This window comes from Notolabrus celidotus, chromosome 17 (assembly GCF_009762535.1).
Source record: "Notolabrus celidotus isolate fNotCel1 chromosome 17, fNotCel1.pri, whole genome shotgun sequence".
Classification (NCBI taxonomy): domain Eukaryota; kingdom Metazoa; phylum Chordata; class Actinopteri; order Labriformes; family Labridae; genus Notolabrus; species Notolabrus celidotus.
The window spans coordinates 10,531,341-10,546,645 of record NC_048288.1 but is presented as its reverse complement, the minus strand read 5'-3'; the positions used below and the strand labels follow the sequence as shown (position 1 = coordinate 10,546,645).

The 15,305-nt window shown below is 40.8% G+C and overlaps 1 protein-coding gene and 1 long non-coding RNA gene across 5 annotated transcripts in view; both read left to right on the top strand.

Annotated features, from left to right (window-relative positions):
- The first annotated feature begins 1,006 nt into the window (after nt 1–1,006).
- Nucleotides 1,007–15,305, top strand: part of slc12a7b (solute carrier family 12 member 7b) — an 84,050-nt gene continuing 69,751 nt past the window's right edge. For 2 of the 4 annotated variants that reach the window (XM_034706154.1, XM_034706153.1), the window contains exon 1: nt 1,007–1,397. In XM_034706154.1, coding sequence (XP_034562045.1) covers nt 1,166–1,397 — 232 coding nt within the window. In that variant the 5' untranslated portion in view covers nt 1,007–1,165. The remainder of the gene's footprint in view (nt 1,398–15,305) is intronic. The other 2 variants (XM_034706156.1, XM_034706155.1) reach the window with 1 other exon arrangement.
- LOC117828822 lies at nt 5,381–7,305 on the top strand. Its single transcript, XR_004634501.1, has 2 exons — nt 5,381–5,555; nt 6,249–7,305. It is a non-coding gene; the product is annotated as an uncharacterized LOC117828822 (long non-coding RNA).

The following is a 15,305-nucleotide window of genomic DNA, read 5'->3' as shown; positions in this document are numbered from 1 at the left end:
GAGTGTTAATTACCTCACAGTTTTAAGACCATCAAAGAAGCTTGTAATGAGTTTAGTGTGACATGCCAGTACATGTGCTCCATTGTGAGAGCAGGGTTCACACATGGTCTCTCATGGACTATTTTAAGAGTAGTCTGTTTTGTGGAGTTGGCCCACCTCATTTCAAAGGCAAAGAGCAGAATTGAATGTTAGTTTTTTGTGTGTAGCCACACCCAAAACAAAAAAAAAGAAGGCATTACTTAAAATATTAAATTTAGCGAGGCATTGAATCCTACTCCTCTGGAAATCCTCAAAACCTCCTTCTTTATCATTGTGGCTTAATGATGTTATGTCATTTCTCAAATTGGAGAAGTTAAGTCTAACAGTTCTAACAATTAAAAACAAATTTGAATTGTTTTCTTAAATATTTTCACTCATTGCCAGTCTTTCCTCTAACCTAGGCCCCCCTCTCTTCTTTTTAATTTTTTTCAATTTTTCAATTTTTTGTATTTTTTTATTTTGATATTTAATTTATTTTTTGTATGTTTATTGCATCAGTTCCATTGCCATTTACCTATTTGATAACTACTTATATTTAAAACAATGTTTCTGATTATTTTACAGAGGGAAATTGATTTAATGTAATATGCTTTTAATGCAGAGACAATGTTCATAGTTTGGATAGAAAAAAAAAAGACGGGCATTGTACATTTTGAATTTATATCATTATATTTTGCTATGATTGTGTCCCAAAAAAAAAAATCAAAAAAATGAAGAATCAATTATTCATTAGGTTGACAACTTTATCTTGTTTCATTAAGTGTGAAACTAAATGTGAGAATAGCTGCTGTAATTAATTTAAAAATACGCTGAATTATGGGTAATATCAAATTAAAGCAAATTAAAGAATCCGCTCGTTTTACAATCAACACATTTCCAACCCTTTGATTGGCCTCTGCAGGAAATTGACATCGCGCTCTGGTCCTCTCAGCCAATGAGCGCAGGCCGGGGGCGGGCCCTTCCTTACTGTAATCAATCCTCTGATCAGCCCGTGAACGTGTGTCCTGGCTGTCTACGCTGTCCTGCGTGTTCGCTCCCTCTGCGCGTGGACCGTAGGGGTTTGCCCGTAGGTGTGTTTTCTTTCTTCATTAAAAGTGCGAGAAGAGGTGAAGGAAAGAGCAGGGGCATGGGGGAAAGATTTGTGGTGGTCCCGGTTGACGGAAGAGTCGGGGTCGCCGGGGAAGGGGAGCACTCGGACGCGGTTGTAGCTGACCCGGCTCCGGACCCCGGTGGCAGCAGCAGCAGCAGCGCTGGCACGGTGGAGGGAAAAGAGGCTGGGGAGGACTCTGTGTTCGAGCTTCAGGACCCCAACGCTGTAGTGCCAATCCTGGAGTACAACAGAGAGCCAAACAAATACGGTAAGACAGCTGGTGACAAACTCTTGTTATCTCTTCTGTCTGCTGGAGGATTATCTGTCGCATTTTACTCGGACTGTCTGCTCCTGTAGTTATGTAATCAGCAGCGTTACCCCTCAACACAAGCTGCAACTTCATTCAAGCTTTTTAGTGAGTAGAAAAAGTTTTGAATAGTGTTTGAAAACATTTTTAAATATCAGTTATCACTAAAGGGCAAAGTAAAAACACTGTCAGTGTATTTTAAGACCTTCAAACGATACTGTCCAATATTCTGCTATCTTAAAATGCTGCTTTGGATTAAATTAGCCTCATATCAAATCCTCTCACTCTCATTAAAACCAATACCAAACATGGGCCTGTCAATGTAAGTGGGAAGAGGTGCCTTTGCCCCCTTTGAAATCTGATTGGCGACCCCAAAATCCTGAGCTATGATTGGTTATATGTCCTGTTAGAGGCGGCTCTAAATGCATATTTTTATTTCTCTTGTTGCTTTAATTTGCAAGAATAAACGTCACACATCTGTTTTTTACAGTTTCTGAGTCTTTAAAATTTGAAATGGTTAAATTAGATGTTGACAATCTGTCGTGTTCATAGACTGTATAATTAATGGACTTAGTATCCGTGATGTCACCAAGCGGCAACCTTTGGTCTAAAAATATGAGTCCAATGCTGTAGTGCTAAAAACTGCAGTTCATCAAGGATCTGCTTGAGGCTGGCTCCGGAAGTACCTGAAACCACATACACACCAATTCAAAAAAGCCAATCTTTTCTAACACGGCAATTTTGAAGATATTGGGATTACGAGTCTTCCAATGAGAGGCACAGCTGACTTGATTGACAGGCAGGAACATTGTAGCTGTTGGCTAGGAGTCTCAAAGCCCGCCGCTCTACATCACAATCATTCGACAGCAGCAATCTGGCTGCCACCGACGATTGGCCTCAAAACAGCGCTTCAGAAACAGATAGGTGATGTCACGGATACTACGTCCATATTTTATACAGTCTATGGTGCCTCGGTTGGGCCACCCCAACAAAGTCCTGATTAACAGGGACAATATTGGAATCCTAGTTCCCTCAACTGAAAGAACAGTTTCTCCTTTTATATCAGAGTACAAGCAGAGTCAAGTGTTTGTTTTCTTTACTAGTCTGGGATTTGATGAGATTAGCTTTTGACACTCGTTACCCTCTTATAAAAGAATGGAGTGATTATAGAATGGTTAGCATAAAATGACAACAAAAACTAGAGGTTGGCATGTGTAGGCTTAAATAACATATCCTTTCATTTTTAATTCTGCTTTTTAAGCTCACAGTTAGAAAGCATGAAAACCCAGTTTAACTTTTTACCATTACACCACTTTGATCATTATCCTTATCTTATTATGAGCATTTATTTTTTTTAAAATGGAAAACTATACATAAGATGTGTTTGCTCCCCATGGTATTATTATGTTTCCTTGTTGTCATACTTTCAGTGTTCTTCATTCTGAACCATGATGTGGCTGACGTCTCTATTTTCAATGCATGTTGCACTAGTCTCTCACAAACAGTATGCTTCTATAGCAACAGGTTGAGGCTCAGAAGGTGCTGGAATAATTGCCCGGCACACAGGCCAGGCCAGCGTGCTCAATTACAGTGTGCTGAGTGTGTGTATTGATTGGTGATCGTTAGAGCGCAGACTGTTTTGTCTGTTTTTGTGTGTACTTTTTTGTAAATTTTGTACATTTCTGTCACAAAGGGTGTTTTGGTTCAAGCAAGCTGTTTCATGTGTCACAGGAAAGTAGAGAATATAGGAGACAGTTATCATGAGCAGCTTGAGTTTTTACAGTCATGGAAAAATGGACAGTAGATGCAACAAAGAGAAAACAAATGAGAATGATTACTGTACTTATTATTGTTGTCCCAGTGGCAGTGAGTGTTGCTAGAAGAGTATGCTACTGAGGGTGATTGAGAGTACAGAGGTCAAAAGGTCAACTGAGTACTTCAGTGCACCCATATAACCTCAGAACATGAAGAAATATGGCTATAATTAAATTCCTTTATCTCTTTTGCCTGTGTTTGGAGAATATTCTCTAAAGAGGTGCTTTGATTTCGTGTACTCGCGTGCTGTAAGGCATAAGCAAACACTGGTGTGTTTACACTTGCAGCCTAATATAGAGAGTCAAAAATATTGTTTGTTTGCATCAGAAGTCCACCTCCGGAGAGAAGACTAGTCTGACTGGAAGTCAACACAACACAGAACTTTCCTCCTCTATGACTCGAGGACAGGTTGGCACACGTCTAATCAGTTCTCACGCACAGATTAAATTTCATTCTCAAACAGATTAAGTTACCATAAAGAAGAAGAAGACGGGTGTGCGTCTACATTAATGCACTTGGAGTATTGTGTGTGTGCAGTAGTTGGGCTTGTCAACCACTGTACCTTCGCCTTGCCTTTTCTCTCAGGTGGACAATGGTAGCGTGGATTGTGTTCCAGTTCGTATCAGCAAACATTTTAATCTCCAGTGTATTTATAACATGTTGCCCTGTGAAGGACAGATGCTTTGTCACATGAGAAGAATTAGATGAACCTTTATTTGTGACTGTAAACAGTTAAGGTAGAGTAAATGTAGTCATTCAGCCTGATGGGAAATGTTTTGCACTTCTTTGACCCAGAGGAGGAGCAGAAAAACGTTGTCTTTCTCAAATGAGAATCATTTGCACTAGGGATGTCCCGATCCCGATCTCAACTATCGGATGGGATCTGATCTGGGCGTTTTTTAATTGATCGGTCTACATTTGAGCCGATCATCTCATCTGATCATTTACATCCACTGTCACTGAACACAATTTGCAGCTGAAGGTGCGAGTGATGTTGAGCATTCAAAGTACATACATATTGAGAAAATATCCATACCGGCATGCCACTCTGTAGCTAATGGCATGCAACCAGGCTTATCAAGGCAAACACAAGTATCAGATTGGGACGGGCAAATATGCAATATTAAAAAATTGGATCAGGGTCAAAAAAGCTGATCGAGACAACCCTAATTTGCACCTTAGCTTTTTAATTTCAACTTCAACAGAATCTCTTTTGGGCTTGGACTTTGAAAATATCACTTTAAGGTCTGGCAATATGCAGTATCGACTACTGTGATTACATTTTATAAACAAATACTGAAAAGATATAAAACATTAATTGATTCTAATAAAAATATACCTAACATATGCTAACTTGCAGCGAAATATTCTGGCTCATTATTGCACTGTGGACTTGTGTAGTAGTTTAGTTGCATGCTTTTATCTGTGACTTTTACTGTTAAAACAGGACTGTAGTTGCAGATGATAATGAAAACTGGCCATCAGCCGTCATGCATCATCTAAACAATGTCTTATTAAATATTGACCCCCTCAGTTATTTTCTTCTCTTTCCCATGTCCTCTCTCCCTCCTGCAGCTGTAATCACAGTAATGCAATCAATACATGACTGATAGCAGGGAGAGCTTGTTTTGTAGTGATTTATTTGTTGTGTCTGCTAAATTCAATCCCGTGTTAGAATTGATGAGCCATAACACATAATGAGGCTAAAGGATGCTAAAGTGATGGATGGTCAGGTCGTTTTCATTACATAGAAATCACCTTTTAATGCTTTAGTAACAAAGAAACTTTCACCACTGTAACAGCAGCGTCTTCTAAGAGTTTACTCTTTCTATATTTTTGGCAGGGACGCTGAAAAGCTGGTAAAGTCGATCATTGAGCTCGTGATTGGTTGATGAAGGTACAGCAGTGTTCAGTCGTGTTGTAGTTCACTCATGACTTGTTTTTGGAAAAGAAATTGTGGGTTCATGTAGAATTGATGACTATGTCTCTCAGCTGGCCTGGGAGCGCCTCTGTATCCTCCCAGAAGAGCTGGTGGAAGTGGCCGGGGAGAGGAGTGTCTGGGCTTCCCTGCTGAGGCTGCTGACCCCGCGACCCGGACCCGGATAAGCGGAAGAAGATGGATGGATGGATGGATGGATGGATGGATGGATGTAGAATTGATATAGTCTGGGAAAAACTAAGCAGCATCCTCCAAAAAATTGAAATGAAGCCAAGTGTTCAAAAGTGAAGGAATCCTCACTGGCACCTATGTTCTCAAAGCCTGCCTCAGCTCCATCTCCTCACCTGCTTCTAGGTCGATCAAAGGTGAGGCTGAATTAATATTTTCAACATCCTGACTGCAATCTGTGGGCTTCTGAACGTCTCTTCAGAAACTGATGGTTGACATTACAGAGACCACGTCCATGATTTATTCAGTCTATGAGAAATATGTAAGCCCCACCTTCAGTCTCACATGTGTGGAGTTAAACTGAGATATGGCACAAGCTCTCCAAAACAACATAATTAAAGGTGGTGTAAGGATCAAGTCGGACCCACAGCTTAGAAGGATAAACAGGTAGAGCCTCCTGATTTATAGGTCAGTATTAGGAGTTAGTATGAGAAATAAATTCACATTAGCCAAAGACTCTTGACATGAAACAATAACCAGTCTTTACTTTGTCAATAAATGGACCAGTCAATCTTTATTTATAAAGGCAGTCTAAGCCTATAGTAGCATAACGAAGAGCTGGTCCAAGCCTGAGCCAGCTCTAACTATGAACTTTATCAAAAAAGAAAAATTTTAAGCCTACTCTTAAAATTAGAGAGGGTGTCTGCCCCCTAGACCCTGACTGGTACATGAGTGTGTATGAGCAGACTCAGACCTCATTAACACCTAGAATTAAATCAGATCTGTTTCCTGTTTAGTTATCTTAATGACAAACAATCTTATCTTGTCTTTGGGCAAACACCTCATTTTTATCGCACCATCCTCAAAGAGATCTGATTCTTGTCTTCCAGGGAAAAGTCCTGCGCTCAGAGGTCAGAGCACATTGGTGATGTAGGTGTGGATGCTAGCATATTGATGGATTGCGATTACACCACCATAAGAACTTAACGCAATGCATGCAAGACTACGTAAGGATGTGATCAGGCAGGTCGGATTACATTCAGATCCTTACCCATTCGTGCATTAACGTGTTTTCTTACAATCAAGATACCGTGTTATGATACAGATCACCTTCAGATACAAGGTGAAGATGAGGCTCTACAGTCACCAGCTTTGTAAAGGACAATTGAGGGGTCACTGATAAGCCGTTTGTCTTTGTGACGTAGAGTTTGGTACCAGAAAAGCCCTGCAACTGCTCAAGTTCATCATAAGACTCGGCATGACTGTCGCTTTTAGTATATTATGTGATCACACACACCACTGATATATTCTTTACTGTAAAGCAGAACTAGGACGTCGTAGGAACCTTGGCAGTGAGGTTGCAAAATGCTTTTGAGGAGGATTAAGAAACAGACATTGAAAAGAGGAAGTGGGGGTCATAAAGGAGTGTAAATAAAGGAAGCTATCCTCGTCTGAATGAGAGAGGTTGTTTTCTTCACCAGGACATCATTCCAATGAAGACATGATGCCATAAATAAATGTTCTTTTCTTTGTTCCTTATGTAGTCTGTGTGAAATAAAGGCCAAGATAGAAGTAAAAACATCATTAAAGTCATGTTAAAGTAAGTATAGAGTATATTCTCTGTGAACATCCCTGTGTCTTACAAAGAGATGCAAGAGTAGATTATTAGGAGAGGGATTTAGGTCTTTCTTCGGGAGCTTGATGTGACCGTATGCAAAGAGTAACTGTCAATTTATTTCTTACAGGAAATACTCTCAAGGATTATTGATTAGCAGTATCACAGCAGGCCCTGTGGTCGCACTACCTGTTGCAGCTCTGGCACTTATAACAATGCATGCTTGCCTTGAGAAGTGCTATTCCACAGTTGTTTCTCTTTTTTTATCATATGAGGGTTTCTTTGTCTTGGTAAGATGAGAATCAGGCAAATAAATGTGTAAATGAATCTTAGTAAGAACAAAGTGAAACGAGAATCATTATCAGAAATAAGAAAATAACCTCAACGATGCCATAAAAGTTATTTTATGCTTTGAAGCTTTCCCCAAAACATTCTGTGTGGTATTAATCTCTATTTTCAGATTCTAGATGAAATGCAGAATCTTGTTTCCGTTATTTTTTTCCAAGTTATATTTTTGGGGCATTTTCGCCAAATGTGGGGAGCCAAGAGTGGGGGAAGACCAAGCGGCAACCTCTGGTCTGAAACGATGAAGCCAATGCGGAAGTGTTATAAACTGCAATACATCGAAAAACTGCTTGAGGCTGGCTGCAGAAACACCGGAAACCACATAGATATGAATGGGGAAAAGACGATCTTTTCAGCATTAATAAACATGTTTAAAGCCTGGTTCAAAAAACGGCTTGGCCCCGCGAAGCTAATCTCTCTGATGGCGGGGGGATGAATTTTTTTCTAACACGACGATTCAGAAGATATTAAGATAACCAGTTTTTGCCCAAATAAGGACATGACTGACGTGACTCCCGGTCGGGAACACATAGCTGTTGGCTAGGAGGCTCACACTACGTCACACTCTGCCTGGTTGAGTTCCGCATTTCCAATATGGCTGCTGCCGTCGATTTGCTTCAAAACAGCTCTCAGGAACAGATGGGTGACGTCACGGATACTACGTCCATATTTTATACAGTCCATGGGGAAGACATGCAGCAAATGCTCAAGGCCGGGAGTCGAACCTGCGTCTTTTGCAACGAGAACTAAAGCCGCTGTGTATGGGATGAAGCCTCGTCCACTAGGCCAACAGTGCCCCTCATTTGCATAGTTTGAGTAGTATTGACCAATCACGTATCAGCAGGCTTTGGTGCGTACATGAAAAACAGTCTGTGTGGAGAGCAAAATCAGGCAGGTCTACGCACTCACTAAAATAACATCCTGCCTTCTGTTGATGGTTACCTCATGACGTACATTTTTAAGTTGATGAGGAGAATGTAGGTTTCTCTTTCGGGCTCATACTGCTGGGGTAAGTCGAGTGAAGTTTCTGTGTAACACAATGACTACCGCTGAACTGAGATACACTCAAAGATGATCCACCAGAGCCCAAATTGGTATTGCTTCTTATTCTGACGTCATCTCTTGGAGTATTTTCCAGTGCTTCATATTTAAATGGTCTCTATGCACATTTTGTCATGACGTCTTTTACCAAACTTCAACTATTGTCATTAGGTGACACACATTGTGATAACTCAGAGATGAAGGTCTTTGCTGTCCCTGGTAAATGAATGAAGGCTCTTCAGCTGTTGTTACTTTAATTTAAGATCAGTTTAACCAGGAGAGGTAAACAATGATTCCTTTCAGCTGTCAGATGTCAGGGTCTTAAGAGCTCCTCAAGTGTGTTTGGATGCGGGAGAAAGTGAGCGCCTGGGATAATTGGTGTCAGATGAAACTCAAAAAAACAAAAATCTGGATAGTTCAGTGAGTTGAACTGTACTTCATGAAGCCTGAAGTCACAGGGTAAATAGAGTATGAGTCAGGGTGCGTAAATGAGTCCTCCCCACGCAGCATCACATTTGTGTCTGTGCATTCATGTTTTAAAGGCATGCACCTTGAGCTATCATGTGCTGCCCTCTGCTTTATTTGGAGCCCAGCAGTCGGCACATGGACACCAACTGTGCCGTGGCGTTGACTATATCTGCTGCCGCTGCTCCTGTGTGGCCTCCCAGTGCGCTGCGTGGGATGTTTGTTCCAGTTGCTTCTCATTTACACGCAACACTCAGGAGAAGGGGTGTGTCTCTCCTCGGACAGACAGAAGGGCTTTCACAGGACTTTCCTCCTCTTTGGGAAGTGTCCACAAACACACACACACACACACAGTTAGGGCAGATCCTTGAAATAGCGCTTTTTATTGAGTCATTTTCAAAATTGGTCAATTACTTTTAAAGGTCAGTAGTCCTCTATAGAAACGGTTGTAGCAGTGGTGTGACACTTACAGCCCCTGTGACCTTTCACATAATCTCATTTGTTGATAAACTTTGGAAACAACAGGTGGAGTGTAGGGTAAAGGCTGGTTTATACTTCTGCGTCACCCCTACACAGCAGGGCCTGACACTGACATGAGCACTACATACTTGAACGTCGATGTGTCAGTGACATTTCTCCGCCGAAACGCTTGAGAGCAGTGTGCACGGCCGATGTGCAGGGATCCAGGAAGTGCTGTATATGCAGGACATACAATGCAGCCGAGCAGACCAATCACAGGGCTTGCGGTCCGCGTCCATTTGACACGAAGTTACATTTTGGATATGGTGCGCGTCAGTTACGTGCGTAGGCCTCTGCGCCAGGTAAAGGAGCTACGCAGACCAACGGCGTAGGCTACGCCATCGATTCAACGCAGGAGTATAAATCCGGTTTAAGTCTGGGTGAAGCTGGCAGCAAATACCAACAGGAGACACCAATAGACCATGACCCTACAGGGGCGTCACAGCATGCCTCAGCTGTTTTGTTTTAGCTTTCCTGACAACTATTTTGGACGCAGTGTAGACATCAACTAGATATATTTTGCATTTGAGGGTGTAGTCCAGAGTTTTTTGTTGTGACATCCATTGAAGTATAGACTGACCAAAACTGTAAACAGTTTATAGTGAGTCATTTCAAGAACTCAACAATGTTTGTAGGGATCGCTCAGATTTGTGTGTTTCAAAGAACTGTGAACAATTTGGGCCGTTCTAAACAAGATACAGTATACCGTGTTTGACATTGACCTTTCTGTAGTGCGTTTATACAATACAATATCTGCACTAAGTTAAAACCTGGTTTAGTTCAGTTTAGTTTAGAAAACTGGAATGACCATTAATGACATGAAAAGTACATCGGACACACACAACATGATTGATCCAAATAACCCGTAGCAGCTGTTTTCATTACTGCAATAAGACCACTTCAACAGACATGACATCATATTCACAGCTATTATCAATGCTCTCTCAGCCCACTGCGTATCAGCAATCATTTAGCAACAACCATAATACAATACAAATAAATGAGATAACACTGGGTGTACTAGTAGACCACCTTAGTTCATGTATTTCATCACTAATGCATCTTATTTAATTGAGTTATTGCCATGGAGATGAATGAGTATTTTTGTTGATTCTTATCTTGGGGTATCTATACCTCCGACCAGCAGGGAGTAGCTGAAACTCCACTGAGATATTAGCTTGCCTGATTTATGGGTATAGCTCTGGCTGGTTGATATACTATCTTACTACTGTAATGATGTCATAGTTGTGTAAACATAATTTAAAGTAGTTTATGTGGAGAAGGTGATAAAAGTCTAAAATTAAACGTGTCTGTTGTTCTGATCAAGCACTCTCAGCAGCGTGTGTCTCTGCCCGACTGATCATTTGTGTTCAAGAAACCTGGACTCTTTTCCCACAGCTGCTCAGAGACTGAATGTCTTTGTAAAATCCACAGAGTGAGATGTCGTCTCATTAGCTGATCAAAGAACATCCATTTTTGTCAGTACATTTTCCTATATGTTATATGATAGTTTTCAAGCATATTTGAAGATCACTACTCACTGTATCTGTAGTCAGGATCTGAACTTAATAACTTCACATGGACATCTAAGCCTGAATCATTTAAAGGCACACTGTGGGTCTCATTCACAAACATTGTGTATGTGGACATATTTGCTTGCACTGATAAATGTACTCCACTTTTCATGTTTTCTGATTATTGTAGTAAGTGTCTAACTTTGGAATGACATTTTTTCTTTCTTTTGCTTCTTCAGTTTCCTGTCAACTTTGATGTCAGACTTTTTGTGTGTGTTGTGCAACAGCTCTTGTCTCAGGAAAACAATGCTTATCATCTCGGTAATGTCAGAAGAAGCCCCCATAGGGTGCACCGATAAGACTGATAATGCTTCAGCTGGTGGAGCAGGCACCCCATGTACAGAGGCTGCAGTACAGATTGTGGGATCGATTCCTGGTCCTGACTGTATTTGGTGCATGCCATTACCTGCTCTCTCCCTACACATCCTGTCTCTCTCTATTAAAGACAAAAAGCACAAAATAACCTTTAAAACAGAAGAAGAACCCCCCTTCTTATCTCTTCTCTGTAAACACTGCATGTGATCACATTAAAGCCAGTCATACTTCCCCTGCAGCTTAAAGCCTCTTTTACTGATAAGACATCGAACAGACGTCATGGGAAAAAAAAACACAGTATGTATATCCCCTGGATATTCGGTGCACTGTGTTGCTAGTCATGGGGTTTTCCAGCTGTTTGTCAGCAGTGTGCTCAAGGTTTAGTAGGGAAATATACAGTTAGTCATTTTGTCTTATTGCCTTGGCTATTGCAATAAATGCTGATATAACACAAATGGAGCCAAATGTGATTGTTGGAGGGCAAAATTCACTCAAATTACTCAAATCAACAAGTACATACAGGGAGTGGCTGCATAAACATCAACAGATGATACTCTGCTTTCTTGCACAATGCCTTTGCGATACATAACTTTTCAAATTTTGTGATGTTGATTTTTTTTTAATGATGGGAGATTTGATGGCATTTTTTTATTTGGGCAACATTTTTTGCCTTTAATTGAAGGGACAGCTTTATTTAGCATATCACCTTTCACAGAGCATAGTCACAAAGTGCTTCACAGTATCAAGGCAAGACTATTAAATGTGGAATAAATAAAACAATAATAATTGCCGACAAAATAAACTATAATAGAAAAATACAACAGATGGGGAAAAGCCATAACAAACAAATTAGTCTGTAGCTGCTTTTTAAAAGCTTCAGTGGAAGTAGCACAGCGCATTTGGGCTGCAAGATCGTTCCACAGAGTTGGAGCCACAAGCTCAAAGGAACTGTCACCCTTTTTAGCCTAACACGAGGCACAGCAAGCAGACCCTGGTCTGAAGATCTGAGGGGTCTACTGGGCAAGGATGGAGCAGGTCAGAGATATATGAGGCTGCTTGGTCATGGATTGCTTTATATGTTAATATGAGGATGTTAAACTGTACTCTGAATTCAATTGGAAGCTAGTGTAAGGAGAATAAAAAGTGGGGAATGTGGGATTTCTTTCTGGACCTGGTAAGCAGTCTTGCAGCAGTGTTTTGGATTAATTGTAGTCGGTCAAGGGTAGATTTATTTATTGAGGCTGGTGAGAAGATAATTCAATAATCAAGCCATGAGGAAATGAAAGCATGACCCAGCATTTCTAACTCTGGTTGTGAAACCATGGATTTTTTTGCTATGTTTCTAAAGTGGAAGAAGCATGAACGGGTCATAGATTTAATGTGTTGGTCAAAACGCATTCAATGATCCAAAATGACATCAAGATTTTTAAGGGATGTTTTTACAGAGGTAGAAAGAGAACCCAAATAATCAGCACCTCTGGACCTCTGTGTTTTTGGTGTTCAACTGAAGGAAATTGTCATCCATCCAGTCCTGTACGGAAGTCAGAAAGTATTTCAGTGTCATCATCAGGCTTAAAAGAAATATATAGTTGAATGTCGTCCACATAACAGTGATAAGTGATTCCTCGAAACTGCCTGATCACATGACCTAGAGGGAGGATATACAAAGAAAACAATATGGCATGGATTAAATGCATGAAATGGAGAGGCAGGGAACACGGGGAGAAGAGAGCTGAGTAGGCATGCATCAAAGGTTGAGGCCAGACGTCAAACCTACAACCCTCTGCATGGGGCACCTGCTCTGAGCTGACCCTGTGATGACAAGTTTGACTACAATAACCTGAGTTACTCTGGTGAGTGTTAAGGCAACACCTTTCTTTAACTGTAAAAGAAAATACGCATTCGTTTCATATTTCTTCATTTTATATTTTAGACATTCACGTCACTGTGCACACTTCAGGCATAGAGAAATGACAGTGAGGTACAGTATGAGCTCCTTGGCGATGCTGTCAGTGAGTATCAGATATCAGAAATGTGTAGGGAGACATGTGAGTATCATGTTCTGCCTGTTCTGAATGAAGAGCCATAAGGATAACCTCCCTAACCCCACCATGTCACCAGCAGCCTAAAGGACTGCAGCACAGTCAAAGGCCAGAGACCAAACTGATCCCGTCAATCATTCCAGTGTCTCTTATGACTTACACTGAGCTGTCTGTCTCTAAAGGAGCTGAGCTGACTCAACACCAGAGTTCTGCTTTTGGCTAGACCAGCTGATGATGATAGTAATGATGATGGTGTCCTGATATCTCACATACCAAGAGAGGGAAAAGGAAAAACTGTTCTTGCACAAGAACTGGTGTCAGATGTACAGGGATAAGACAAACTTCATTTTGAAGCATCACATTACCCCAAAGTGCGAGCATGACATAAATAAGCTGCTTCCTCTTCCCCTTTGTCAGCTGTTTAGGATCAAACTGAAGGAGAAACTCTTCAACTTCATAGTGCACATGTATCTAGCATGTATGCTGTTATAGCCCTTACAAAGACTGATCATGAAAGAAGAATGTGCTGTGAGGCTGCATGGTGCTCACTTCATTTAGATCTGACACACAAATGACATTTAGGGACAGATGAAGGTGGAATGACAAAACAAAAGCACAAGTTAAAGTATAGCTGAAAATGGTAACATAATAAAAACATATTGTTCCTCTAATTATAGATTAATTGTTATTGTTACAAGAAGCCTTCGCATTTATTTCATTATTTTTTGAAATGATACATGTTGTGGCACCAGTGCTGCATTATAATTCAAAAGGAGATTATAAAGATGTTTCCCCCTTAAAATGCTCCAGTGGTAAACAGCAGCTTAGTGTTGAAACCAAAAACGTGCTATCAAAAGTCACTCATTGACTTCTCAGTTTCAGTTCATTTGGATCAGGTGTTCAAAATCATGACATCAGTTCTCTTCACTAACATATTTCTGACACCTGTAATGAGTTAATAAACTCACATAGCAAGCGATTGGTGCTGTTTCCCCTTAAAATGACAATGACCTGATTTTGCTTTTCATCTTAATGCTCATTAACTGGCGTCCACACGGTTCACATTTTCACATGTTTATATTTTGGGTGAGAAGAGCTCAGTTTTTCATGAGTGAATTGAGAAAGTATTTCCTCTCTGAAAAAAGGGGACGAGGTATGTTTCTCAAAATATTTCAAAGCATATATAAGTGAGTGGATATTTGTTTACTTATGTTACAACCAAGCAGTAACCTCCGGCCACGAGAATTGCAGCCAATGCGGAAGTGTTAAAAACCGCAGTTTCTTGAGTGTCCGCTTGAGGCTGGCTCCGGAAGTACTGGAAGTCACATACACACAAATTCAAAAAAGACGATCTCTACAGCAAAAATCAACATGTTTACAGTCTGGTACAAAAAATTATTTAGTCGTAATAGTTCATTTCTGTTTTGGAACAAACTGTACAGGGGTTTAATTTTTTCATAACGCGGCAGTTTCAAAGATGTTAAGACCACGAGTTGACTTGATTGACAGGCGGGAACACTGTAGCTGTTGGTGAGGAGGCTCAAAGCCCACCTCTTTACCTCACACTCGCTCGGCAGCAGTTAGGTTGAGTTCAGCAATTCCAATACAGCACCCGCTGCCGATTGGCTCCAAAACAGCACTTCAGAAACAGATGGATGATGTCACGGATTCTACCTCCATTAATTTTACAGTCTATGGTTAAAACACAACATGGAATGGATTGGCAGTTTTACTGTAGAAATAGCATTTACTTAAAACAAATGTAGAAATGAAAGGAAAACACCGTCACCTCTGGAAGAAAAGAAAGTGTCACCCGAGCCTGTGTGTCAAACTCAGGGATAAATGGATGACCAGCAGGCAAGTGTGCTGATACCCGAGATGCTTGAGGTGTGGCTGTGCACGCGTGCAGTAAATTCTTGGCTCACTATAGACTTCAAAACTGCCTGAAGTCATGCATTGAGTGCCTTTTATTATTGCGGTGTACCTTCACTTTGAATGGCTGGTTGATTTTAACATTGAGACGTGTGTCAC